Source organism: Telmatherina bonti, assembly GCF_933228915.1.
Source record: "Telmatherina bonti genome assembly, chromosome: 1".
NCBI classification, from domain to species: domain Eukaryota; kingdom Metazoa; phylum Chordata; class Actinopteri; order Atheriniformes; family Telmatherinidae; genus Telmatherina; species Telmatherina bonti.
Window position 1 is genome coordinate 42,723,161 of NC_136619.1, and position 27,267 is coordinate 42,750,427.

At 46.5% G+C, this 27,267-nt stretch overlaps 1 protein-coding gene across 1 annotated transcript in view; it reads right to left on the minus strand.

The window, feature by feature from the left end:
• Window positions 1-639: 639 nt before the first annotated feature.
• LOC306755747 (CD82 antigen-like) overlaps window positions 640-27,267 on the minus strand; it is a 31,934-nt gene continuing 5,306 nt past the window's right edge. Inside the window, exons 2-9 of the mRNA XM_079240254.1 lie at window positions 21,660-21,738; window positions 16,542-16,614; window positions 14,031-14,152; window positions 11,421-11,495; window positions 7,753-7,851; window positions 7,070-7,243; window positions 6,910-6,993; window positions 640-1,556 (exon numbers count right to left, since the gene is read on the minus strand). Of these exons, the coding sequence (XP_079096380.1) occupies window positions 1,440-1,556; window positions 6,910-6,993; window positions 7,070-7,243; window positions 7,753-7,851; window positions 11,421-11,495; window positions 14,031-14,152; window positions 16,542-16,614; window positions 21,660-21,722 (807 nt within the window). The 5' untranslated portion in view covers window positions 21,723-21,738 and the 3' untranslated portion in view covers window positions 640-1,439. The remainder of the gene's footprint in view (window positions 1,557-6,909; window positions 6,994-7,069; window positions 7,244-7,752; window positions 7,852-11,420; window positions 11,496-14,030; window positions 14,153-16,541; window positions 16,615-21,659; window positions 21,739-27,267) is intronic.

The following is a 27,267-nucleotide window of genomic DNA, read 5'->3' on the forward strand; positions in this document are numbered from 1 at the left end:
GCCGTGAAATGTGATAAATCATATGAATTAAAATGACCTGTAATTATTGTAATTACAGCATATGCATATATGTGTATATTGCAGCATGCATGGTGCTTTTTGTTGCGTTATGTAGATATTAGTTATTTCTGGTGAAGGTGTGTGTATGTATGTGTGTGTGTGTGTGTTCAGATGGCCACTCCTATTTCATGTTTTAATCATGTTAGGGACAAAAAGCATCAGTATCAGAAAACTAATTGAGCTCTTTCAGGATTCAGTAAGTTAATTTTAAGATTTACTTACTTCACAAACTGGGCCATTTCTCTCCTTCATGAATGACAATATTTGTAGTATAATTACCACGTACGATCCCCACAGACGGCTGCCCGAACCCTCAGAAAGCAGATTATGGCGTTTTATGTATTTTATGTTTATGCTTCTTGGGAATGAACCAAAGTGAAAAAAAAAAGACTTGACCAAATAAAAAACTTTGGAAAATCTGGATTTTTTTAAAGCCTACAATTGAATGTTCTGAATTTGAGACACTTTTTAAGACCTTGTTGGAACTTATAATGTACTGAAATAAAAAATGAAGGATTTTAACCTTGCATATATGACTTATGTTGGTGTTTCTCAGAAGAAACAGGACAAAAAAACACAAGACTTTAATCAGTTTATTGACAAAATGTAATAAAAGAACTGCTGTGAGTACGTTTCTGACTACATGACACCAGAAGATCCAAACAGACACAGAAGTCTCATCCTAGAAGCTGTTACCTGGTTAGGAAACATTTCAGACTGTACATGTTCACGGAAACAGGACGCTATAAAAAAGCTCTGCACTCAAATCTAAAAACTGTAGTTTTCTTCGGGTGCACTTCTGCCAAGAATATCCATTTCTCACTTTAAAATAAGTTTTTTTCATTGAACAACTTCAGACATGGTTAAAAGAAACCTTTTGCTACTAAATGTGGGTTAAAGCAGGTGGGAAAGCTAACAGACACCTTTAGTAAAACGTTATTATCCTTATTTCCTCAAGCAGACGTCACTGGAAACACCGGCAGAAATATTGGTGGGAATTAAATTCATACAAATATTCACTAAAATTATGTACAAAGTACTAAAAACATTTCACAACAATTCAGAACACTGCTGTATAAAAATGAAAAAGTAAATTCACGGTTTTTATCCGTAACGCTGAATCTTCCAACTTTTCTTTACAAACTTCTTTCAGATTTTGGCGGGAAACTGAACGCCGGACATCGGGACGCCGGCGACACTCCAACACACTCAACCCATCCAAATTCATTTTCAGATGATCCGAAGATTAAAACTAAAACTTATAAAGTGCTTAAAGGAAACTGGACCAACGAAGGAAGAAAAATCCAATAAAACATAAAAAAACAAACCATTTTGCATTTTGTCGTGATTTCATCAAAGGCAGGCCGATAAATTCCGCCTTAACTCCGTTCCCTCGGTTTGAAGAGGTGACCTGCCGAGCCACCACTCGGCACTTTGGTGTATTTCTCCGTGTGGACGTTCCTGCACATGCAGATGGCCAGAATCATCCCCAGCAGCTGGAAACACACATCACAAGTTACTGCATCCAACGTCACACAAACATCACAGGAGTTTATCTGCAGAGGAAACGTTTCGGCCCGTTTTATCGGCAGCTAACGCTAACCCTCGCCGTCTGAAGCGACGTCGGACGTTCTGAAGGAGAACATTCACTGTACAGATGGAACAAGACGGAAAATATCAGATTTCATTAGTATGAAGCATAATTTACACACCGACTTGCAAACTGACTTGTGTTTTCTGACTTTCACTGTTTATTAGAATGAGCTTTGACTTTCCATACTGTAGGATTGACTTGTATTTTCTGACTTGTTAAAGATACTTATAATATTCTACGTGTTTTTTGACTTGCAGAATCATCTGCTCTGTGTCTTCTTACGCATTCCAATACGGAGTTACAAGTTATAAAACATACGTCTCTGTCTTAATAATCTGTATTTTCAGGCAACGAGCGTCTCTTCTTTTTGTTTTTCCATGAGTCAACATGCTGATGGTGAAGAACGAGCAGCTGGCAGCCAAGTCAAACCCGCCGTCACATTGTCTTCACGTAAACACGTCTGTTTATGTGGCCGTAGGTTGTCTGACTGGGATGGAAACACAAATGCTTTATCACGTATCTAGGGAGCGTTCACAGCAAGATAGTCTGGGGGGCATCGGTGTGATTGGGAGGGGGTTTTCTAAGGACACGTCCACATCAGCCTTTCTGATCCGAATCCAATTCCGTTTCCTGGAAAGTCGCTTCGTTTGGGGAAATGTGAACGCACCAAACTAATCCTGATTCGGACCAAAGAAGCAGACTTGGCTCGTCTACAAACCAGGTCTCGGCCCGTCCCAAGAGGACCAAATACAGGAAGCGGACCACAAACCAAGTCCCTTCCTGCATGTGGTGTAGCGTTGCATTGTGGGTAAATCCATAGCGATGGCGTTAAGGGTCCTCTGCCTCGTCTGGTGTTCATACTGCGTCCATTGTTGCAGTGGATTTCTGCAGGATACTTGCATAAGACACAATAAAAACCCAAAACAGCCATAGTTTGGTCTCCATGTTTAACTGGCAGGTGGAGGAAACAGAGTTTTCTTCTTCACGCCGGTCTGGTCCTCTCTTCTGCTAAACACTAGTGCAGCGCCACCTCTGGTGGGAATGGGGAGATATTATTCTAATGGTTTGACTGGTTTCACCAAAGTGCAGCGTGAACACGGTCCGCATGGACACACCCCCCTACAGCTGGACCGAGTCCCCAACTGGACTGAGTCCCCAACCGGACCGAGTCCCCAACTGGACCGAGTCCCCAACCGGACCGAGTCCCCAACTGGACAGAGTCCCCAACCGGACAGAGTCCCCAACTGGACTGAGTCCCCAACCGCACCGAGTCCCCAACTGGACCGAGTCCCCAACCGGACCGAGTCCCCAACCGGACCGAGTCCCCAACCGCACCGAGTCCCCAACCGGACCGAGTCCCCAACCGGACCGAGTCCCCAACTGGACTGAGTCCCCAACTGGACTGAGTCCCCAACCGCACCGAGTCCCCAACTGGACTGAGTCCCCAACCGCACCGAGTCCCCAACCGCACCGAGTCCCCAACCGGACCGAGTCCCCAACCGGACCGAGTCCCCAACTGGACTGAGTCCCCAACTGGACTGAGTCCCCAACCGCACCGAGTCCCCAACCGGACCGAGTCCCCAACTGGACCGAGTCCCCAACTGGACTGAGTCCCCAACCGGACCGAGTCCCCAACCGGACCGAGTCCCCAACTGGACCGAGTCCCCAACTGGACTGAGTCCCCAACTGCACCGAGTCCCCAACTGGACCGAGTCCCCAACTGGACTGAGTCCCCAACCGCACAGAGTCCCCAACTGCACCGAGTCCCCAACTGGACCAAGTCCCCAACTGGACTGAGTCCCCAACTGCACCGAGTCCCCAACTGGACCGAGTCCCCAACTGGACTGAGTCCCCAACCGGACCGAGTCCCCAACTGGACTGAGTCCCCAACCGCACCGAGTCCCCAACTGGACCGAGTCCCCAACCGGACCGAGTCCCCAACTGGACCGAGTCCCCAACTGGACTGAGTCCCCAACCGGACCGAGTCCCCAACCGGACCGAGTCCCCAACCGGACCGAGTCCCCAACTGGACTGAGTCCCCAACCGCACCGAGTCCCCAACTGGACCGAGTCCCCAACTGGACCGAGTCCCCAACTGGACAGAGTCCCCAACCGGACAGAGTCCCCAACTGGACTGAGTCCCCAACCGCACCGAGTCCCCAACTGGACCGAGTCCCCAACCGGACCGAGTCCCCAACCGGACCGAGTCCCCAACCGCACCGAGTCCCCAACCGGACCGAGTCCCCAACCGGACCGAGTCCCCAACTGGACTGAGTCCCCAACTGGACTGAGTCCCCAACCGCACCGAGTCCCCAACTGGACTGAGTCCCCAACCGCACCGAGTCCCCAACCGCACCGAGTCCCCAACCGGACCGAGTCCCCAACCGGACCGAGTCCCCAACTGGACTGAGTCCCCAACTGGACTGAGTCCCCAACCGCACCGAGTCCCCAACCGGACCGAGTCCCCAACTGGACCGAGTCCCCAACTGGACTGAGTCCCCAACCGGACCGAGTCCCCAACCGGACCGAGTCCCCAACTGGACCGAGTCCCCAACTGGACTGAGTCCCCAACTGCACCGAGTCCCCAACTGGACCGAGTCCCCAACTGGACTGAGTCCCCAACCGCACAGAGTCCCCAACTGCACCGAGTCCCCAACTGGACCAAGTCCCCAACTGGACTGAGTCCCCAACTGCACCGAGTCCCCAACTGGACCGAGTCCCCAACTGGACTGAGTCCCCAACCGGACCGAGTCCCCAACTGGACTGAGTCCCCAACCGCACCGAGTCCCCAACTGGACCGAGTCCCCAACCGGACCGAGTCCCCAACTGGACCGAGTCCCCAACTGGACTGAGTCCCCAACCGGACCGAGTCCCCAACCGGACCGAGTCCCCAACTGGACTGAGTCCCCAACCGCACCGAGTCCCCAACTGGACCGAGTCCCCAACTGGACCGAGTCCCCAACTGGACTGAGTCCCCAACCGCACCGAGTCCCCAACTGCACCGAGTCCCCAACTGGACTGAGTCCCCAACCGCACCGAGTCCCCAACTGGACCGAGTCCCCAACTGGACTGAGTCCCCAACCGCACCGAGTCCCCAACTGGACTGAGTCCCCAACCGCACCGAGTCCCCAACTGGACCGAGTCCCCAACTGGACCGAGTCCCCAACTGGACTGAGTCCCCAACCGCACCGAGTCCCCAACTGCACCGAGTCCCCAACTGGACTGAGTCCCCAACCGCACCGAGTCCCCAACTGGACCGAGTCCCCAACTGGACTGAGTCCCCAACCGCACCGAGTCCCCAACTGGACCGAGTCCCCAACTGGACCGAGTCCCCAACTGGACTGAGTCCCCAACCGCACCGAGTCCCCAACTGCACCGAGTCCCCAACTGGACTGAGTCCCCAACCGCACCGAGTCCCCAACTGGACCGAGTCCCCAACTGGACTGAGTCCCCAACCGCACCGAGTCCCCAACTGGACTGAGTCCCCAACCGCACCGAGTCCCCAACTGGACCGAGTCCCCAACTGGACCGAGTCCCCAACTGGACTGAGTCCCCAACCGCACCGAGTCCCCAACTGCACCGAGTCCCCAACTGGACTGAGTCCCCAACCGCACCGAGTCCCCAACTGGACCGAGTCCCCAACTGGACTGAGTCCCCAACCGCACCGAGTCCCCAACTGGACCGAGTCCCCAACTGGACCGAGTCCCCAACTGGACCGAGTCCCCAACTGCACCGAGTCCCCAACCGGACCGAGTCCCCAACTGGACCGAGTCCCCAACTGGACTGAGTCCCCAACTGCACCGAGTCCCCAACTGGACCGAGTCCCCAACTGGACCGAGTCCCCAACTGGACTGAGTCCCCAACCGCACCGAGTCCCCAACTGCACCGAGTCCCCAACTGGACTGAGTCCCCAACCGCACCGAGTCCCCAACTGGACCGAGTCCCCAACTGGACTGAGTCCCCAACCGCACCGAGTCCCCAACTGGACCGAGTCCCCAACTGGACCGAGTCCCCAACTGGACCGAGTCCCCAACTGCACCGAGTCCCCAACCGGACCGAGTCCCCAACTGGACCGAGTCCCCAACTGGACTGAGTCCCCAACTGCACCGAGTCCCCAACTGGACCGAGTCCCCAACTGCACCGAGTCCCCAACTGGACCGAGTCCCCAACTGGACCGAGTCCCCAACTGGACTGAGTCCCCAACCGCACCGAGTCCCCAACTGGACCGAATCCCCAACTGGACTGAGTCCCCAACTGGACCGAGTCCCCAACTGCACCGAGTCCCCAACCGGACCGAGTCCCCAACTGGACCGAGTCCCCAACTGGACTGAGTCCCCAACTGCACCGAGTCCCCAACTGGACCGAGTCCCCAACTGCACCGAGTCCCCAACTGGACCGAGTCCCCAACTGCACCGAGTCCCCAACTGGACCGAGTCCCCAACTGGACCGAGTCCCCAACTGGACTGAGTCCCCAACTGCACCGAGTCCCCAACTGGACCGAATCCCCAACCGCACCGAGTCCCCAACCGGACCGATTCTAGTGGACTATCCTGATGGAAATGCCCCTGAAAAGCTTCACACCTTTGGTTTGTACTGAAGGTGTCTGGACATAGTAACACGACGGCTCGCTACGGGATGAAACTCCTACAAAAACAGACTTTTGCTTGTAAAGACGACAGATTTCAGACAGATTTATTCCCAGCGGACGTGTTACAGGATCTCTCTCTCTCTTTTTTTTTTCTTTCGTGGACATGATGAGTTTTTTTCACCTGATAAGGTGTGTCAGCTTGTTTATTTTTCTTTATTAATATAGATGCTAATGTGTTAACCTAATTTACACCACACTCGACATGTTGTGTTTATGGAACGTGACTGATATGTGTCTGTCATGTAATATATTTTGGTGTCTTTTTATACAAGAAATCTCACGGCGTGGTTGACAGCATGTGTGTAAATAAATGCCTGTAACTCAACAACGCCTTGTGCCTGTAATTAAATCTGAGGATTGTTACATTAGGTTTTATTGGAAATAAATTGATTATTTTATTGTAAATTAATTGTCAACTCTTATTTTGAAACATTTTTAACTCTGCTCACTCTGTTTTAAAAGAACCTGCAAGTCAGAGTCCCAGAGCTCTACAAAGTATCTTTTCTTAATGTTGTTATTACATTTTTAACCATTTTTTAACTGATTGTAGTCGTTTAAGCGCCAGTCCGAGTCAGACTGACTCGTGGCCACGCGACATGTTTACAGACCTCGATGAAGGCCACTCCGAGGCAGATCCCCAAGACGACCCAGATGTTGGTGACGAGCCACGTCTCCACGCTGGCAGAACATCCCTGATCAACACACAAGCCCATTAGTCAGTGAAGACCAGCTAAACTGCACCAGGCAGGGCGGGGCAGCGAGGGTTACCGAGTCATAGACGGGCCAGTCGGTGGTCTGAGACTCGCAGAAGCCGCTGTGGGAGAAGTTTCCGGAGGCGAGCGTGACGTTCTGGCAGGAGCAGGGAAACAGCATCTGGGAGCTGTTGATGACGATCACGTTACCGAACCAGTCCTGATGGCCGGTCCAGCCACAGCACGCCATCTGCAGGTCCACACAGGTAACAACAGATTAAGCCCCCCGGCTGACCTGCAGCAACACCACCATACCTTTAACAGAACATCGACTTTATTTTGTCCTAACTTCTCTAGTCAGGTCTGGCTGGGTGACCCCGATCCGACCCTGCAGTCCCACTGCTATAAACCCAGCTTGCTGGGATATCCCATGATGCACTGGGCTCCTGTCCGCTCTGGTTACATGTAGAAATGTCCAGTATGAGACGGTTCGAACCCGAAACGTGCCGAGTGTCCCGCCTCAGTCAGCAATGTTCAAAGATCCGTCTGCAGATTCTGAGCTCAGCTTTAACCCCCATAATAAAGCAGATTATATTTATTTAACATGTTTCTGTTTTAATAAATAAAGCTGGAAATAAAGAAAGGATTTCTGAATGGCAGTTTAACATATTTTCAAATCTTTCACTTTGATTGATTGATATTAATAAGAGGAGCTGGAGTTCCGGCCTGATCAGGACCAGACCCTCCAGAAGAACTCACATTCCTCTGGATGAAGTCCCAGACCTTCTCCGTGGTGGTGTTGTTTCCAGAGTATTCATCCAGCACCTCGGTGATGATCTTGGACATCCCATTGTTCAGCTGAAAGACAGCAGGTTGATTAAACTAAATAAACGGGAGTTATGATGATTAACATAAAGAAACTGGAGTTATGATGATTAAACTAAAGAAACGGGAGTTATGATGATTAAACTAAATAAACGGGAGTTATGATGATTAAACTAAAGAAACGGGAGTTATGATGATTAACATAAAGAAACTGGAGTTATGATGATTAACATAAAGAAACTGGAGTTATGATGATTAAACTAAATAAACTGGAGTTATGATGATTAAACTAAAGAAACTGGAGTTATGATGATTAAACTAAATAAACTGGAGTTATGATGATTAAACTAAAGAAACTGGAGTTATGATGATTAAACTAAAGAAACTGGAGTTATGATGATTAAACTAAAGAAACTGGAGTTATGATGATTAAACTAAATAAACGGGAGTTATGATGATTAACATAAAGAAACTGGAGTTATGATGATTAAACTAAAGAAACTGGAGTTATGATGATTAAACTAAATAAACTGGAGTTATGATGATTAACATAAAGAAACTGGAGTTATGATGATTAAACTAAATAAACGGGAGTTATGATGATTAAACTAAAGAAACTGGAGTTATGATGATTAAACTAAATAAACTGGAGTTATGATGATTAAACTAAATAAACGGGAGTTATGATGATTAAACTAAATAAACTGGAGTTATGATGATTAAACTAAATAAACTGGAGTTATGATGATTAAACTAAATAAACTGGAGTTATGATGATTAAACTAAAGAAACTGGAGTTATGATGATTAAACTAAATAAACTGGAGTTATGATGATTAAACTAAATAAACTGGAGTTATGATGATTAAACTAAAGAAACTGGAGTTATGATGATTAAAATAAAGAAACTGGAGTTATGATGATTAACATAAAGAAACTGGAGTTATGATGATTAAACTAAATAAACTGGAGTTATGATGATTAAACTAAAGAAACTGGAGTTATGATGATTAAACTAAAGAAACGGGAGTTATGATGATTAAACTAAATAAACTGGAGTTATGATGATTAAACTAAATAAACTGGAGTTATGATGATTAAACTAAATAAACTGGAGTTATGATGATTAAACTAAATAAACTGGAGTTATGATGATTAAACTAAATAAACGGGAGTTATGATGATTAAACTAAATAAACGGGAGTTATGATGATTAAACTAAATAAACTGGAGTTATGATGATTAAACTAAAGAAACGGGAGTTATGATGATTAAACTAAATAAACGGGAGTTATGATGATTAAACTAAATAAACGGGAGTTATGATGATTAAACTAAATAAACTGGAGTTATGATGATTAAACTAAAGAAACTGGAGTTATGATGATTAAACTAAATAAACTGGAGTTATGATGATTAAACTAAATAAACTGGAGTTATGATGATTAAAATAAATAAACTGGAGTTATGATGATTAAAATAAAGAAACTGGAGTTATGATGATTAACATAAAGAAACTGGAGTTATGATGATTAAGCTAAATAAACTGGAGTTATGATGATTAAACTAAAGAAACTGGAGTTATGATGATTAAACTAAATAAACTGGAGTTATGATGATTAAACTAAATAAACTGGAGTTATGATGATTAAACTAAATAAACTGGAGTTATGATGATTAAACTAAATAAACTGGAGTTATGATGATTAAACTAAAGAAACTGGAGTTATGATGATTAAACTAAAGAAACTGGAGTTATGATGATTAAACTAAATAAACTGGAGTTATGATGATTAAACTAAATAAACTGGAGTTATGATGATTAAACTAAAGAAACTGGAGTTATGATGATTAAACTAAAGAAACTGGAGTTATGATGATTAAACTAAAGAAACTGGAGTTATGATGATTAAACTAAATAAACTGGAGTTATGATGATTAAACTAAATAAACTGGAGTTATGATGATTAACATAAAGAAACTGGAGTTATGATGATTAAACTAAAGAAACTGGAGTTATGATGATTAAACTAAAGAAACTGGAGTTATGATGATTAACATAAATAAACGGGAGTTATGATGATTAAACTAAATAAACGGGAGTTATGATGATTAAACTAAATAAACGGGAGTTATGATGATTAACATAAAGAAACTGGAGTTATGATGATTAAACTAAATAAACGGGAGTTATGATGATTAAACTAAATAAACGGGAGTTATGATGATTAAACTAAATAAACGGGAGTTATGATGATTAAACTAAATAAACGGGAGTTATGATGATTAAACTAAAGAAACTGGAGTTATGATGATTAACATAAAGAAACTGGAGTTATGATGATTAAAATAAAGAAACTGGAGTTATGATGATTAACATAAAGAAACTGGAGTTATGATGATTAAAATAAAGAAACTGGAGTTATGATGATTAAAATAAAGAAACTGGAGTTATGATGATTAAAATAAAGAAACTGGAGTTATGATGATTAAAATAAAGAAACTGGAGTTATGATGATTAAACTAAAGAAACTGGAGTTATGATGATTAAACTAAAGAAACTGGAGTTAGGTGGGTTTTCTGCAGATCTAGGCTCCTCGGTACAGATCTGTTCATTTCAACTCTACTTTTTTTATTCTGCATATAAAAATTCAGAAACGTTCTTGTTATAATTGTTTTCGCACAGTCAGGTGTGTGTGTGGATGCATGAGGTGGCCGTGACATGGAGTCCTGCTTGCTCCGCCACGGGCCAAAAGAAAACAGTGACCTGAGGACTAAATCTTCACGTTATCAGATCACATGGATCCGGTTTCTGGTCCTGTTAATCATCCGGTCTCCTCGGACTGAAGCCACGTCTCGGTGTCTGACCTCCCATTCGGACATTTTCATGTGTGGTGAGGACACACCCGTAGATTCATGCTAACTTCAGGTAGCATGTCTAACAAGCCGGTCTGTGTTGGAAGATTGTCATCAGCTGCAGCTCCTGAAATCTGGAGGCGGAGCCAATTTGAACTGCACATAAACCACGCCCACTTTATTCAGTCATGACTTTTTTCTAAAACGTGTCAGGGTGACTTCAACATGGTGTTTGACGCATATCTGTCCAGCTGCTTTTCTGGTATAAACTACTCATTGTTAGAGCGCCCCCTACTTGCTCTATGAACATGATGTCATCATCTTTTGTCATTTTTAAGTCATGGACATAAAATAATTGAGCTGGTTTTAACATGGAGCTTAGACACGCATAACTTCATAGGCAAGGGATAATTTATAAGTCTGTTTAGATTTTGTTTGTTTTACTTTTAGAAATAATGAATAGTTCACATCATATCATTATATATTATATGATTATTATTAATATTACTGAAATAAATCAGAACATTCTGTTTTACATCGGACCTTTTAATAATTTTAAAACTGTGTTAAACTTTATGAATAAGGTGTTTCATGATGTAATGTTGTGTCTGAACACAAGAGGGCGCCAGCGATTCGCTGCCGATTTGGCCAATCAGAGAGCTCAGTGTGCTTCCGCAGCAACCGCTGCAAGCCTCACAGCAACGGGTGATGCTGCAGAAGCGAATGAAGAGGAAATGAAGCACTCACCACATCCTTTTGAAAGTAGACGAGCATGCCACTTGCCACCTGAGCGAAGAGGATCAGCAGAAGGCAGGTGAAGTACTGAGGAAGAGGAGGAGGAAGAAGCGATACATAAACCCAAAAAGCCGGGCTTGAACATCAGATGAACATAAGAAACAAACATCTGCATGAATTTAGGGTGAAAAAGTGCTTCCTCTTCATCATCCAGCCGCTTGTAGCTTCTGGCTGACGTTATCAGCCTCTCGTGGTTGTGGAGGAATTTAGCTCCACTTCCCGTCGTTGTTCCAGATCATTGAGGTTTGCAGGATCTGAAGGCCGCCCAGGATGTCAGTCTGGTCGAGGTCTGGATCCGCTGCTGTTTGGGATTATCGTCCCGTGTCATGGCGTCCAGGTCCGTCGCTGCAGATCGTCACCACCATGCTGACAGTGAGGTCCATGTTGGTCTTTGCAGCTTTGCCAACCTGCACCGTGGTGCCATGCAACCCTTCCCAACAAAACAATACTGGTTCCGTCCTTTTCAAACTGGGCTGTCAAAAGGCTAACATGTGCCTTCCTCCAGTGACATTTAATTGTTCATTATACACAGTTTATTTGCTCATTTATGAAAGATTCCTTTGGAAAAAGACTTGTCTGGACTGACGAGCCTCGCGGTCCAGACCGGAGTCTGAACTTTAAGGATCCTGCTGTAGGAGCGTCGCTGATGTCTTTCCTCCATGGCATCATGTTGACACACCTGAATGGCCTCAGTTTGCCACATTCTGCTTCAGATTTAGTCTAATAATCTGTCATGTGGTGTTCATCCGAGGCTGGATTAGTTGTCCTCATCCTGCAGAGGAACTGGACTTTAGGATTTCTATACAGCCAAACTTTCAGCGTTTTCTGTCGGGTGAAGAGGCTTCCTCCTTTCCATCTCGGGGAGATGTGAAATGATTGATGTGAGAGAAGTAATTGCATAAATATCCAGTGGTTTCTGTTCTGTTCTGAGTAGAGAAAAGGTCTTGTCCTCCACGTATGAAGTGGAGGGAATAAGTATCTGACCCCCTGCTGAAGTTGTAAGTTCACCCACCTCCATAGAAATGAACAGGCTCTAGTTTTTATGGTTGTTTACTGATTATGTGTGTGTAGGGGGAATATCAGTCAAAATCGCCAAAACAACACAATATGAAAGTTATAAATGGTTGTGTGTTTTATTAATGGAAATAAGTATCTGATCCCCAACAACTCTCTCAGGATTCTGGCTCCCACGGACTGGCTGATGCTCACAACCCACTCCTGATCTTAACTCGTCATGTACGTAAAGCACCTCCTCTAGAATCAGTATCTTACAGTTCAACGTCTGTAGCGCCATGGGCACGACCACGGAGACGTCCAAAGATGTCAGGGACAAGATCGTAGACCTGCACAAGCTTGGAATGGGATACAAAACCATCAGCAAAAGGCTACTGGTACCATTATTCAATAATTCATTATTAAAAACTGGAAAACAAACATAATGACCATAAACAGTCCTCGGTCTGCAGTTCCCTTCAAGATCTTGTGAGGATGGTGATGAGACGGGTGCGGAAGCAGCCTAAAATAACATGGAAGGAGCTTGTTAATGATCTTTAGGCAACTGGGACGGTTGGTAGCACACTGCTCCGATGTGGACTGAATGTCTGCAAGCTCCCCCTGGTCAAGAAGGTCCAGGCCGCCGTAAGTTTGCCAGTGAACCTCTAGACAAGGTTTGGGACAAAGTGCTGTAGTCCGACAAAACCAAAGCTAACGCAACCCGCCGTGTTTGGAGGACGAAAAAATGCAAGTATGACCCGAAGAACGCCATACCGAGCATGAGGTGGACACAAGTCTGGGAGCTGTTTTTCAGCAAAGGGCTGAAGCTTTCAATTTCCAAGAGGCAGTCAAGAAACCTGAAGGATTTAGGATTTATCTGTAAGGAAGAGTGGTCCAAAATCCCTCCTGCACTGTGTGCAAACCTGGTGACCAGCTACAAGAGACGGCTGTGCTCGCCAACAAGGATTTCTCTACCAAGTACTTACATGTGGTTTTTATTTATTTCCTTTATTTCACCAGGAAAGTCCCATTGAGATTAAAAACCTCCTTTTCAAGAGGGTCCAAGCCAAGAGGCAGCAAAAAGTACCAATTACAGCAACGTCTCGACTACAATTACTTACAAATTTTAAAAAAGCTACAGATTAGGGAGGATGTCTCAATCTGGATTTAAAGTTATTCAATGAAAAAAGTTCTGTTAGTTTCCAATCATTTTGCATCATGTTCCATCATGTGTTTCGCTTGGGGATCAAATACTTATCTCACTAAATACAAGGCACAACCATTTATAACGTTCATATTCTGGTTCTTTAGGGATTTTTCGTCTGCCTACACACACATAATCAGGAAACAACCATAGAAACTAGAGCCTGTTTATTTCTATGGAAGTGGGCAAACTTAAAACTTCAGCAGGGGATCAACTACTTATTTCCTCCACTGTATTATTTTAAAGGTTTTTCCTTTTTTTGAAGCCCTTGGAGTTGCAGTCGTGCTGGAAAGATGCTTGATAAATAACTGAATTACTCCCTAACCTCCAGTTTGATCAGTGGAAGTGTCAGAGCGGAGACTCACCAGACCCAGAAGACAGCGGACCTCGTAGATGGCCCCGATGCAGCCCACGAAGCCCAGCAGCATGGAGAAACCTCCCACTCCAATGAGGACGTAGCAGGCCACCTTCACGGAGGCGGAGTTATCTGAAGACCAAAAGATGCATCAGAACTGAAACGTGAACCCACCCTGCAACGGAAACGCCACTTCAACCAACTAAAAACCCTGAAAGCTTCAAGTTTCATTCAAAGCAAACCCCTGAGAAGTGATTAGAAAGTGAACTGAGATCCACCCTGCCTCGGACCAACACCTCAGTCGGCTGCTGGTGTGATGGCGTGGAGGACTTTGGGCCCCTGAGACCAGCGTGGCATGCTTTAGACCAGACCTCTTCAAACGGCGGCCCGTGGCCCACATGCGGCCCAGAACTCAACCTCTATGTGGCCCAGCTTATGTAAAAGAATAAAGATATAAATCAAGAACCTTCAGTCATTCCTCATTAAGTAGCCTACAATCCTACAGTTGTGCAGACCCTGAATGCAACATGGTTGCCTAGCAACATTAACCCCAACGCATGTTGTTGTGGTTTGAAGTTGTAAGAGTAGCGCTAGCTAGCATGTCGCTCTCTGTCCCAAAATGCAAAATTACATGGAGAAGTTTAGTTAGATTTGACCTTTTTATGTTAAAAGTGAGGAGAAAAACAGGCTGACTGGAATTTTAATTATTTTATTTTATGCATTTGTCCTTTTCATGTGGGACTAAAGTTAAAATAGAAAAATTAATAAAGTACTTATTTTTCAGATTGTAAATGTCTTTTATTTATTTATACTGATTTATTTTCTCTTACTTTATTTATTGGCTCTGATCAGTTTTATATGTGAAAATCTGGCCCGTCTGAATATGTAATGGAGTAGCCCTGCTTTAGACGCTTGATTGGACTGAAAATGATGAATGATGAAGGATAGTTGGTCTGTTTAGTAACTGAATCTGAGCGTTCACATCGGACAGGTAAAAGCTCCTCCATGTGGCACACCTGTTTGAACCTGGAAGCAGGTCTTGTTTTGGTTCTGACCCGGAGCTCCGCGTTGCGCCGACAGGCTGAACTGATCCCGACACGATGCATCAGGCAGCTTATTGATTCAGCTGTGGTCATCAATGAGTGCGCTCAGAACAGAAAATGTGCCATTCAACTCTGATATGTGTCATTTATGTGCAGACACAAAGAGAAACTGTGCTTTTACTGTGTGTGCGTGGGATTGTGTGACCACACTGCCGAGCTTGACGACACCCTGCTGCCCCCCCACCCGGTTCGGGTGATGTAAAGTGGGCTGAGTGGGCAGTGATGAGCAAGGCGGTGATGTGATGCATGCTGATGCTGGACGGAGCAGAAAGAGAGCAGTGTCTGAGGGAGGACACCTGCTGAGCAGACAAACATCCTCAGTGACGCTCGCCGTCCTCCATCACACTTGCTCAGTGTCCGTCGCTTTATTCCTGCCATCAGTCGCCTCTCTGACATGACTCGCCTCTTTGTTCCCGTCCTTCCACCCGGCTTTAAAAGCCTTCTTCCAGACCAGCAGCCAGCAGGTGGGCCCATCTTTCACCTCCATGTTGGAGGAAACTTTCTTTTCCAATGAAATCAGGTTTTATGGTGAAATTATTTTAACCCTTCCATCCACAGTCGACATATTTACAGGATTTTTCTTGCATATTTACGGTTGGAGGATGGTAAATGTGTGACTAAAGCACTTCGGTGGATGTTAAGAGTCGTTACTGAGGAAGGAATAAATATGTCTAACATAAATGCATAAATTACACAAGTTTGCCTTTGTGATAAATAGGAAAAAATAATTACACATGAATGTGTATATTTACATGATAAAATCATGATTATATATTTTATAAACATTATGTAGAATACATTTAAATAAACCAATAAATCAAATGCATTTATAATATCACTAATAAACAAGCAAGTATCTCATGTATGCATATGTCTGTAGACGTAAAATACTGTATTAAAAAAATGTGGCACTGTTTTTTATTAATTCACACATGAACAGATTAACTCCTAAAACTCTACTAGACCCTCTAAGAGCCGCGACTTGTACCATCATCAACGTGTCAGGAGAAGCCATGATGTTCAGCAGCTTGGCTGATGTTTTCCAGTCTGGATACAAAGAAATAAATAATTAAAATATGAGGTTGTATATTCTTCCAGAATAAAATCTGCACCAACTGGACAGATTCCACATCAAAATAAATCCTGTTTTTATGATGCTTTAGTTCTACAACGTCGATGGTTTATAAAGATCTTAATGAAACCAGCTGAGCTGCTCTTTTCTGTTCAAATGTAAAAACTGCAGGAAGGAAAACAGCAGAATCCAAAGCAAAACTCTGGCTGGAGGTTTAGTTTGTGGTTTGTAGCTGTGGAAGCAAACTGCTGCCAGGAACAAGTTTCATCTCATCTTCTGGGGAAACAACTGGAGAAAAAGACACACAAAGCAGTTCGAACCGTGAAACCAGTCTGAAACTACTTACTGAGGATCATAATGAAGCTCTGATTGTCCAGGAGGACCCACAGTCCAAACCCCATGATGACCACTCCGAACAGCTGGAAGACAGATGCAAGCATGTCAAACCACCGGTGGAAGCTAACGCTAACGCTAACACACGACTGCTGCAGAAAGTCTGCAGAAGGTCGACGGTCACAGAGCTTTGCTGACTCATACCAGGTTATCGCCACGGATGTCCTCAATCGATGCAAGTCATCAGTCAAACTTCAGTGTCAATCCATTTATTTACAATATTTATAAAACCTCATCAGCATGAACTCGTGTCTGAAAGTCGTTCTCAGATCAGTGATTTCACATTTACACGTTTCCTTGGTTCAACAAGGATTTTTATACATTAAAATCCCATAAATTACAGGAACATTCCTCATGGTCGTTCCGCTTAAGTAAAAGTTAGCGGCGGGAGAGTCGAATGGAAAAATCAAATATCGGGATTGTTTTTCTTCAAAATTTTAAAATAGATTTTTTTGTTAAAAAAAATCTTTTTTTTTCTCCAAATAAATACAAATAATCCATTATGAAATTTTTGTCATTTTTATTGTTTTTATTGATCTTTTAACTGGTCTTCTTGGGCGTTATAGCAGCAGAATGATGGTCTGGCTGCTGTGATGTTTTTCCAAACTGAAATTTAGAAAATCGTTTTTTTTTTTGTTTGTTTGTTTTTTAAATCTACAAAATCTACAAAAATCTAAAAAAATAAACAATATTGAAGAATTGTGAGAATCACAATTTAAATCGAAGCGGTGCCCAAAAAAATTGGAATTAAATTGAATCTGGACGAAAGCGTATCGTCACAGCCGTAGTATTGTAAAGAAATGAATCTGTGGAATGAACTTATTTTTCTTAAACAGTTATTTATATTTGGTACGGACGCAACGGTCCGTAGAACCAAAAGAAACAACATCAACAAACACAGATACACAGACACCACACAAACCAGTCAACGTTGCTGTTAACCAGTTTCTCCATCGATAGATGTCGATACACAGAGACACAAAGTGTCGAATTTGTTCCAATGAGAAGAATTTCTGTTTTATCCCCATTTAATTTCAGGAAGTTGGAGGTGAACCAGGATTTAGTTTCAGATGGACGAGCAGTGAGGGAGGAAGTGTGTTGTTTGGTTTGGTGGAGAGTAGAGCTGGGTGTCGTAGATGATGAAGAGAAGCGGTCCCAGGACTGAACCCTGGGCCACACCTGATGTAATGGGAGATGTTGGGAACTGGGGGGGGTTTGAGTTGGATGAACTGGGTGCTGTCTGAGAGATCAGAATGAAATGAGTGGAGTGGGGAATGCCGATGGAAGACAGGCACTCTCAGATCAAGAAGGATGAGAAAACTGAGACCAGAATCAGCAGCGATGAGGAGGTTGTTGGTGGTTTCAATAAGAGCTGTTCCAGTACTGTGGCGGGAGTGGACCCCAGACTGGAACTGGTCATACTGGAAGATCTGAGTCAAATGAGTGTGCAGTTAAGTAGAAACTACTTTTTCAATCATTTTGGAAATGAAGGGAAGATTAGAAATGGAACAGAGGTTATTATAACTGCTGGGATCTAAACCAGGTTTTTTCTACTAACGGTTGCAGTTTTACAGTGACTGGGAATAGTTCCAGTGGTTACTGGGGAGCGAATGATGGCAGAGATACGAGGCAGAAGAGAGAAAGTGCAGGACTTAACTAAGACTGTAGGGAGAGGATCAAGTTGGAGACTTGAATTTGGTCCCTAAATTGGAGGTCTGACATTTTTTGAGCATTTAGTAGAAACTAGAAAATGACTGTCACGACCCACAGCTCATGACCATAGGTGAGGGTAGGAACGTAGATTGACTGGTAAATCGAGAGCTTCGCCTTCTGGCTCAGCTCCTTCTTCACCACGACAGACCGGCGCAGAGTCCGCATTACTGCAGACGCCGCACCGATCCGTCTGTCCATCTCACACTCCATCCTTCCCTCACTCGTGAACAAGACCCCGAGATATTTAAACTCCTCCACTTGAGGCAGGACCTGACTCCCGACCCGGAGAGGGCAATCCACCCTATTCCAGCTGAGGACCATGGTCTCAGATTTGGAGGTGCTGATTCTCATCCCAGCCGCTTCACACTCGGCCGCGAATCGGCTGGAGATCACGACCAGATGAAGCCAACAGGACCACGTCATCTGCAAAAAGCAGGGACCCAATCCTGAGGCCACCAGGCCGGATCCCCTCAACACCTCGGTTGAACAAGAGGAACACTCCCTCCAAGAAGACCAGAAAGCGGACTGCATCAGCACAGTCAGGACCCGTCCCCCCAACCCGAAGGCAGAGGGAGGCTACCGCCGTGTCCACTGGGGTAAACCCAACATACAGTCAACAAGCCGGGGGCCAATGAGCATGCCTACACCCACAGGGCACCTCTCACTGGGACAAACTCCAGACTAACGGGAGAAGGTCCCGGTTTGATCATTTCGCTTACGTCAAAACGAATAAATGCCAAGTCTTGCGTGGGAAATGACTGAAAGGCGTCCAGAACATGATCCCTCCACCGCCGTGCTAAAAGCTGCTATGAGGTGTTCATGCTGATGTCGTCATAATCTAAAAGGTTTCATTCAGCTTTTCCAGCCTGCTGCTTTCTTTTTTTTCCCTCCCACAACCCAACAAGTCTGATATCTTATCGTTTTATTCTGACGAGAAATAGTAGAGGAAAGAAACGGGTAAATGACAGAAAAAAATATTTATTTTAAAGCGTACCTGCTGTTACATCATGTACCAGCTGTTACATCAGGTACCCAGTTTTACATCATGTACCGGCTGTTACATCAGGTACCCGGTGCTACATCAGGTACCGGCTGTTACATCAGGTACCCAGTGTTACATCATGTACCGGCTGTTACATCAGGTACCGGCTGTTACATCAGGTACCCAGTGTTACATCAGGTACCGGCTGTTACATCAGGTACCCAGTGTTACATCATGTACCGGCTGTTACATCAGGTACCGGCTGTTACATCAGGTACCCAGTGTTACATCATGTACCGGCTGTTACATCAGGTACCGGCTGTTACATCAGGTACCCGGTGTTACATCATGTACCGGCTGTTACATCAGGTACCGGCTGCTACATCAGGTACCGGCTGTTACATCAGGTACCCAGTGTTACATCATGTACCGGCTGTTACATCAGGTACCCGGTGTTACATCATGTACCGGCTGTTACATCAGGTACCCGGTGTTACATCATGTACCGGCTGTTACATCAGGTACCGGCTGTTACATCAGGTACCCGGTGTTACATCATGTACCGGCTGTTACATCAGGTACCCGGTGTTACATCAGGTACCGGCTGTTACATCATGTACCCAGTGTTACATCAGGTACCGGCTGTTACATCAGGTACCCGGTGTTACATCATGTACCGGCTGTTACATCAGGTACCCGGTGTTACATCAGGTACCGGCTGTTACATCAGGTACCGGCTGTTACATCAGGTACCGGCTGTTACATCAGGTACCGGCTGTTACATCAGGTACCCAGTGTTACATCAGGTACCGGCTGTTACATCAGGTACCGGCTGTTACATCATGTACCAGCTGTTACATCAGGTACCCAGTTTTACATAATGTACCGGCTGTTACATCAGGTACCCGGTGCTACATCAGGTACCGGCTGTTACATCAGGTACCCAGTGTTACATCATGTACCGGCTGTTACATCAGGTACCCAGTGTTACATCATGTACCGGCTGTTACATCAGGTACCGGCTGTTACATCAGGTACCCAGTGTTACATCAGGTACCCGGCGTTACATCAGGTACCCCGTGTTACATCATGTACCGGCTGTTACATCAGGTACCCGGTGTTACATCAGGTACCCGGTGTTACATCAGGTACCCGGTGTTACATCAGGTACCCGGTGTTACATCAGGTACCCCGTGTCACATCATGTACCGGCTGTTACATCATGTACCGGCTATTACATCAGGCACCGGCTATTACATCAGGTACCGGCTGTTACATCAGGTACCGGCTGTTACATCAGGTACCGGCTGTTACATCATGTACCGGCTATTACATCAGGCACCGGCTATTACATCAGGCACCGGCTATTACATCAGGCACCGGCTGTTACATCAGGTACCGGCTGTTACATCAGGTACCGGCTGTTACATCATGTACCGGCTATTACATCAGGCACCGGCTATTACATCAGGTACCGGCTATTACATCAGGCACCGGCTGTTACATCATGTTCCGGCTGTTACATCAGGTACCCGCTGTTACATCAGGTACCCGCTGTTACATCAGGTACCGGCTGTTACATCAGGAACCCGGTGTCACATCATGTACCGGCTGTTACATCATGTTCCGGCTGCTACATCAGGTACCCGGTGTTACATCAGGTACCCGTTGTTACATCAGGTACCGGCTGTTACATCAGGTACCGGCTGTTACATCAGGTACCGGCTGTTACATCAGGTACCCGGTGTTACATCAGGTACCCGGTGTTACATCAGGTACCCGGTGTTACATCAGGTACCCGGTGTTACATCATGTACCGGCTGTTACATCAGGTACCGGCTGTTACATCAGGTACCGGCTGTTACATCAGGTACCGGCTGTTACATCAGGTACCCGGTGTTACATCTGGTACCGGGTGTTATGTCAGGTACCCGGTGGTATGTCAGGTACCCGGTGGTACGTCAGGTACCGGCTGTTACGTCAGGTACCGGCTGTTACGTCAGGTACCGGCTGTTACGTTAGTGTTACGTCCTGCTTGCATAAAGTAAAGAAAGCTGCTGCAACTGAGTGACGATTAAACAGGTTCTGGAAGTGATGTGTAGGACAGATGGAGGGAAGCAGGAATCCGATGCTCCTTCAGTCTGTAACCTGCCCATACGTCCCCCTCCCCTCGCTTCACATGCTCTGGTGCTAAACTCTTGTGCTGCTCAGAGACTTCTGGCATATTCTGCAACTTTTACCACATGTTTACACAAACCCTGAGTGTTTTGGATATTTAATGTTTTTCATTAACGGTGAGGCATCGTGCAGCCCACCATGTTGCCATTTACTGCAGGAATACAACCAACAGGTCAGAAAATCTGTAGCCATACTTACAAACAGGATGAGGTTGAAGAGGAACAGGAAGTACTTGCTGGCCATGGTGCAGCCTTTCCCCATGATGCCGATGTTTTATCTGCAAACAGGAGGCGCAGAGTCAGAACATGAGCTTCTGCCGGCGTCGGATCTGCTCTCAGGATGAAGTTCATGTCAACAAGCGGTGACAGATGCTCTAAGAAGCACAGACCTCTGCACTTAATCTGAGGTCTGGATGAGTATGATCTGATCTGAGGGGGAGGGGGTTCAAATCTCCAGGATTACCCCACAGATCCAGCACAAAGCAGAGGGTCTGTCCCCAACCGGCCCGCTGTGACCCCCACATCCTAATGTAAACACCTATCAGCAGCTCTGCAGGGCTTCAATCTGCAGATCAGAAGTTTCCTGTTAAACAATCAGATTCAGGTTGTCGCACCAGCAGACATGTGACTTCAGCCTCGGTCGGGACAAAGTTGTGTTCAAATGCATCTGTTTTTACGGAAACTTCAGCCTTCATTCACTGCAAACGGCATCAGAAATGTTTTCATGAGCATGAATGTTTGTCTGCTCATCAGTTCAGTTCAGCATTATTTGTATGGCGCCACTTTACTACAATGTTGTCACAGGGAACTTTACAAACACATCATTCCAATCCTCCATCCTGAGCTGCACGCGGCGACAGTGGGAAGGAAAAAACTCCCCTTTAACAGGAAGAAAACCTCCGGCAGAAACCGGCTCAGGGAGGGCAGCCATCTGCCTCGACTGGTTGGGGTGGAGAGGACAGGAAAGACAGATCAGCATGTACAACTGCACTTATTCAGGAAGACCTGCGGAAAAATCACCAAATTAACTCAATATAAATAAAATATACTGATTTTACAAATTATTATTTTATACATGATTTTCCATTGAACTGATTTTTTTCTTTCTGTAGTTAAAAACACATTCCGTAACTTTCTGACATTAAAACTCGGCGTCCTGGACGTGTTCGATGACACAGTGACATCTATCATGTGTATTTCTAGAGCTGCTGCAGCCCAGCAGCGTCCCGAGGCTGAGAAACCGACTCTATACAACGTTTACATCTGAGACGCAACGTGACGTTTGGCTTCACGGTATAATAAGGACCTGGATGTTCTGAACACGGAACGTCGCTGATTCAGCAAAGAAACAAGAAGGTTAAAGGAGATAAAGAGACGAGAGTCATGGTGAGATGGTCTCCTGCTGGCTGGAGAGCCAACAGGTCGGGCAGGATGCAGGATGGAGGCTGGGTTAGCCGTCGATGGGGGCGCTGACGGGAACTTGGCTGAAATTCTGCAGTGTGTCTTTAAACTACCAGAAATCTTCTCGTGATTCTTAAAAATGATGTTTTGGATGTTTCACAGTAATATAAATCCTGACTAAAACAGCCGACATAACTTAGAATAAAACAGGAAAATAGTTCTTATGATCATTATTTGATGTATTTTAGTGTTTTTTTTTTCGGAAATATGAGCAGAAATAAAGGGCTTAAAACTCTTGGAATTTATCATTTATTCTGACAACTTTTGATGTTTCTTGTTTAAGTTTTGTCTCTTCACGCTGTAAAGACGCCGTGCTGTGTTTGCTTGCCATCTAACACATGAATAAAAGCTAAAAGTGAACAGAGCGCACTCATGTGTCAGAAGAGACGGTCTCTTTGGGGAATAACTGATCGAATGACCCAGATGACGGCTCATATTTATGGAAAATCCACCGTGACCTGAATGCAGCACCTTCCACGCAGTGCTGTCCTTTACTGTCCAATAAATCAGTGGTTTCTGGGTGAAATATGGACATCCCGCTCAATGTTTCCTCCTGGCGGTTTGGCCCTGCCGCCGACCCACTTTCCCATCACTAAATGGGTTACTGTTACAGCACGGAGCGGGGGGGGGCCAGGCAACTGATCGGGAACAAAAGAAACAAAGACTACAAACCTGAAACAAAAGCAGAAACAAAACGGCCTGAAATGGTCTCAGTCTGCGGTCGTTTCTCAGGAAAGTGTCCCTGAACGCATCACGCTGCAGTTTAATCAAATCCATCCAGACAGGATATGCAACACATCGAAAGAAGACTCGGTTCTGGTCTGGATTAGTACACATTTACTGTTCCAGACCGGTTCCAGTCAGAGCCAGACTGGTTCCAGTCGGAGCCAGACCGGTTCCAGTCGGAGCCAGACCGGTTCCAGTCGGAGCCAGACCGGTTCCAGTCGGAGCCAGACCGGTTCCAGTCGGAGCCAGACCGGTTCCAGTCGGAGCCAGACCGGTTCCAGTCGGAGCCAGACCGGTTCCAGTCAGAGCCAGACCGGTTCCAGTCAGAGCCAGACCGGTTCCAGTCGGAGCCAGACCGGTTCCAGTCGGAGCCAGACCGGTTCCAGTCGGAGCCAGACCGGTTCCAGTCGGAGCCAGACCGGTTCTAGTCGGAGCCAGACCGGTTCCAGTCGGAGCCAGACTGGTTCCAGTCGGAGCCAGACTGGTTCTAGTCAGAGCCAGACTGGTTCCAGTCGGAGCCAGACTGGTTCTAGTCAGAGCCAGACTGGTTCCAGTCGGAGCCAGACTGGTTCTAGTCAGAGCCAGACTGGTTCCAGTCGGAGCCAGACTGGTTCCAGTCGGAGCCAGACTGGTTCTAGTCGGAGCCAGACTGGTTCTAGTCGGAGCCAGACTGGTTCCAGTCAGAGCCAGACCGGTTCCAGTCGGAGCCAGACCGGTTCCAGTCGGAGCCAGACCGGTTCCAGTCGGAGCCAGACCGGTTCTAGTCGGAGCCAGACCGGTTCCAGTCGGAGCCAGACTGGTTCTAGTCAGAGCCAGACTGGTTCCAGTCGGAGCCAGACTGGTTCTAGTCAGAGCCAGACTGGTTCTAGTCAGAGCCAGACTGGTTCCAGTCGGAGCCAGACTGGTTCTAGTCAGAGCCAGACTGGTTCCAGTCGGAGCCAGACTGGTTCTAGTCAGAGCCAGACTGGTTCTAGTCAGAGCCAGACTGGTTCCAGTCGGAGCCAGACTGGTTCCAGTCGGAGCCAGACTGGTTCTAGTCAGAGCCAGACTGGTTCCAGTCGGAGCAGATTCAAGACTAAAAGGGCTAACACGTCGTTAACGGATCTTAGATGTTTTCATCATCTCACTGCTGGTGGGAAACTGAAGTTTCCGGTCAGGATGGTGCCTTCGAGGCTCCCCGAGCGCTAAATCCTGGACTGTAAACCCAACAAAGCCGGGTCCAGTCCACACAGGACCCGGGTCCAGTCCACACAGGACCCGGGTCCAGTCCACACAGGACCCGGGTCCAGTCCACACAGGACCCGGGTCCTGTCCACACAGGACCCGGGTCCAGTCCACACAGGACCCGGGTCGGCCCAGTCAGTCCCAGTTACTCCATGGAGTCCATAAACACGCCAGAAAACACTTGAACACAACAAAAGTCTGATTTAGTCTGAATCAAATATCTAACACAGAAAACCACTAAAATAGTTTCCCTTCCACTTTACAGTTCCAGTTTGTCCAGTTGGTTCTGGGCCATGGTTCATACTGGTTCTTACTGGTTCATACTGGATCATACTGGAAACCAGCTTTCTGATCTGAGCTTTACAGTTTAGAAACTAAACAAACGTGAAACGCAAACTGGTTTAAAACTGGTTTCAGCCGTGGCGACTTCAGGGACGAACCGGGGGAGCAGGCTGAGGGAATAATGGCGTGGCTGTGTCTCTCACACACACACACGGGCGTGTCTCTCTCTCACACTCACACACACACAGAGAAACCAAAGGACCTCCAGCCGTAACCATGGCGACCCGTTGGAATGAAGCAAAACCCGTCAGTCGTGGAACCGTTCCGCTTTCCCTCCCTGCAGACGCCGTTCAGGTCACAGCAGCCACAATCCAGGATTCAGACCTGGACCCAGTCGTGGACCCAGACCTAGACCCAGACCTTGAACCAGACCTGGACCCAGACCTGGACCAAGTCGTGGACCCAGACCTAGACCCAGACCTGGACCAAGTCCTGGACCAAGTCCTGGACCCAGTCCTGGACCCAGTCCTGGACCCAGACCTTGACCCAGTCCTGGACCCAGTCCTGGCCCTAGACCTGAACCCAGACCTGAACCCAGACCTGGACTCAGTCCTGGACCCAGTCCTGGAATCAGTCCTGGACCCAGTCCATGACCCAGTCCTGGACTCAGACCTTCACCCAGTCCTGGAATCAGTCCTGGACTGGGTTCAGGACTAGGTCCTGGACTCAGACCTGGACTTTCAGCACCACACTGAGACAGATGTGACTTTTATCGCATAAAGAACATCTGGAGGACTGAAGGACTGATGACTCAGCAGGACTTCTTTAGTAGATCAGACTACTGGAACGCCGTCCTTCCAGGTATCCCTAAAGTCCACCAGAACACTGCTGATCCAGTCCACACTAAAACCAGGAACTGGATCTTAGAAGGATGGACTACAACTGGACTACTGCTGGATTACAGCTGGATTACAGCTGGACTACAGCTGGACTACAACTGGACTACAACTGGACTACAGCTGGACTACAACTGGATTACAGCTGGACTACAGCTGGACTACAGCTGGACTACAGCTGGACTACTGCTGGACTACAGCTGGACTACAGCTGGACTACAACTGGATTACAGCTGGACTACAGCTGGACTACAGCTGGACTACAGCTGGATTACAGCTGGATTACAGCTGGACTACAGCTGGACTACAGCTGGACTACTGCTGGACTACAGCTGGACTACAGCTGGACTACAACTGGATTACAGCTGGACTACAGCTGGACTACAGCTGGACTACAACTGGACTACAGCTGGACTACAGCTGGACTACAGCTGGATTACAGCTGGACTACAGCTGGACTACAGCTGGACTACAGCTGGATTACAGCTGGATTACAGCTGGACTACAGCTGGACTACAGCTGGACTACTGCTGGACTACAGCTGGACTACAGCTGGACTACAACTGGATTACAGCTGGACTACAGCTGGACTACAGCTGGACTACAGCTGGACTACAACTGGACTACAGCTGGACTACAGCTGGACTACAGCTGGACTACAGCTGGATTACAGCTGGATTACAGCTGGACTACAACTGGACTACAGCTGGACTACAGCTGGACTACAGCTGGATTACAGCTGGACTACAGCTGGACTACAGCTGGATTACAGCTGGACTACAGCTGGACTACAGCTGGACTACAGCTGGATTACAGCTGGATTACAGCTGGATTACAGCTGGACTACAACTGGATTACAGCTGGACTACAGCTGGACTACAGCTGGACTACAGCTGGATTACAGCTGGATTACAGCTGGATTACAGCTGGACTACAACTGGATTACAGCTGGACTACAACTGGATTACAGCTGGACTACAGCTGGACTACAGCTGGACTACAGCTGGATTACAGCTGGATTACAGCTGGATTACAGCTGGACTACTGCTGGACTACAGCTGGACTACAGCTGGACTACAACTGGATTACAGCTGGACTACAGATGGACTACAGATGGATTACAGATGGATTACAGCTGGATTACAGATGGACTACAGCTGGATTACTGCTGGACTACAGATGGACTACAGCTGGATTACAGCTGGACTACAGATGGAC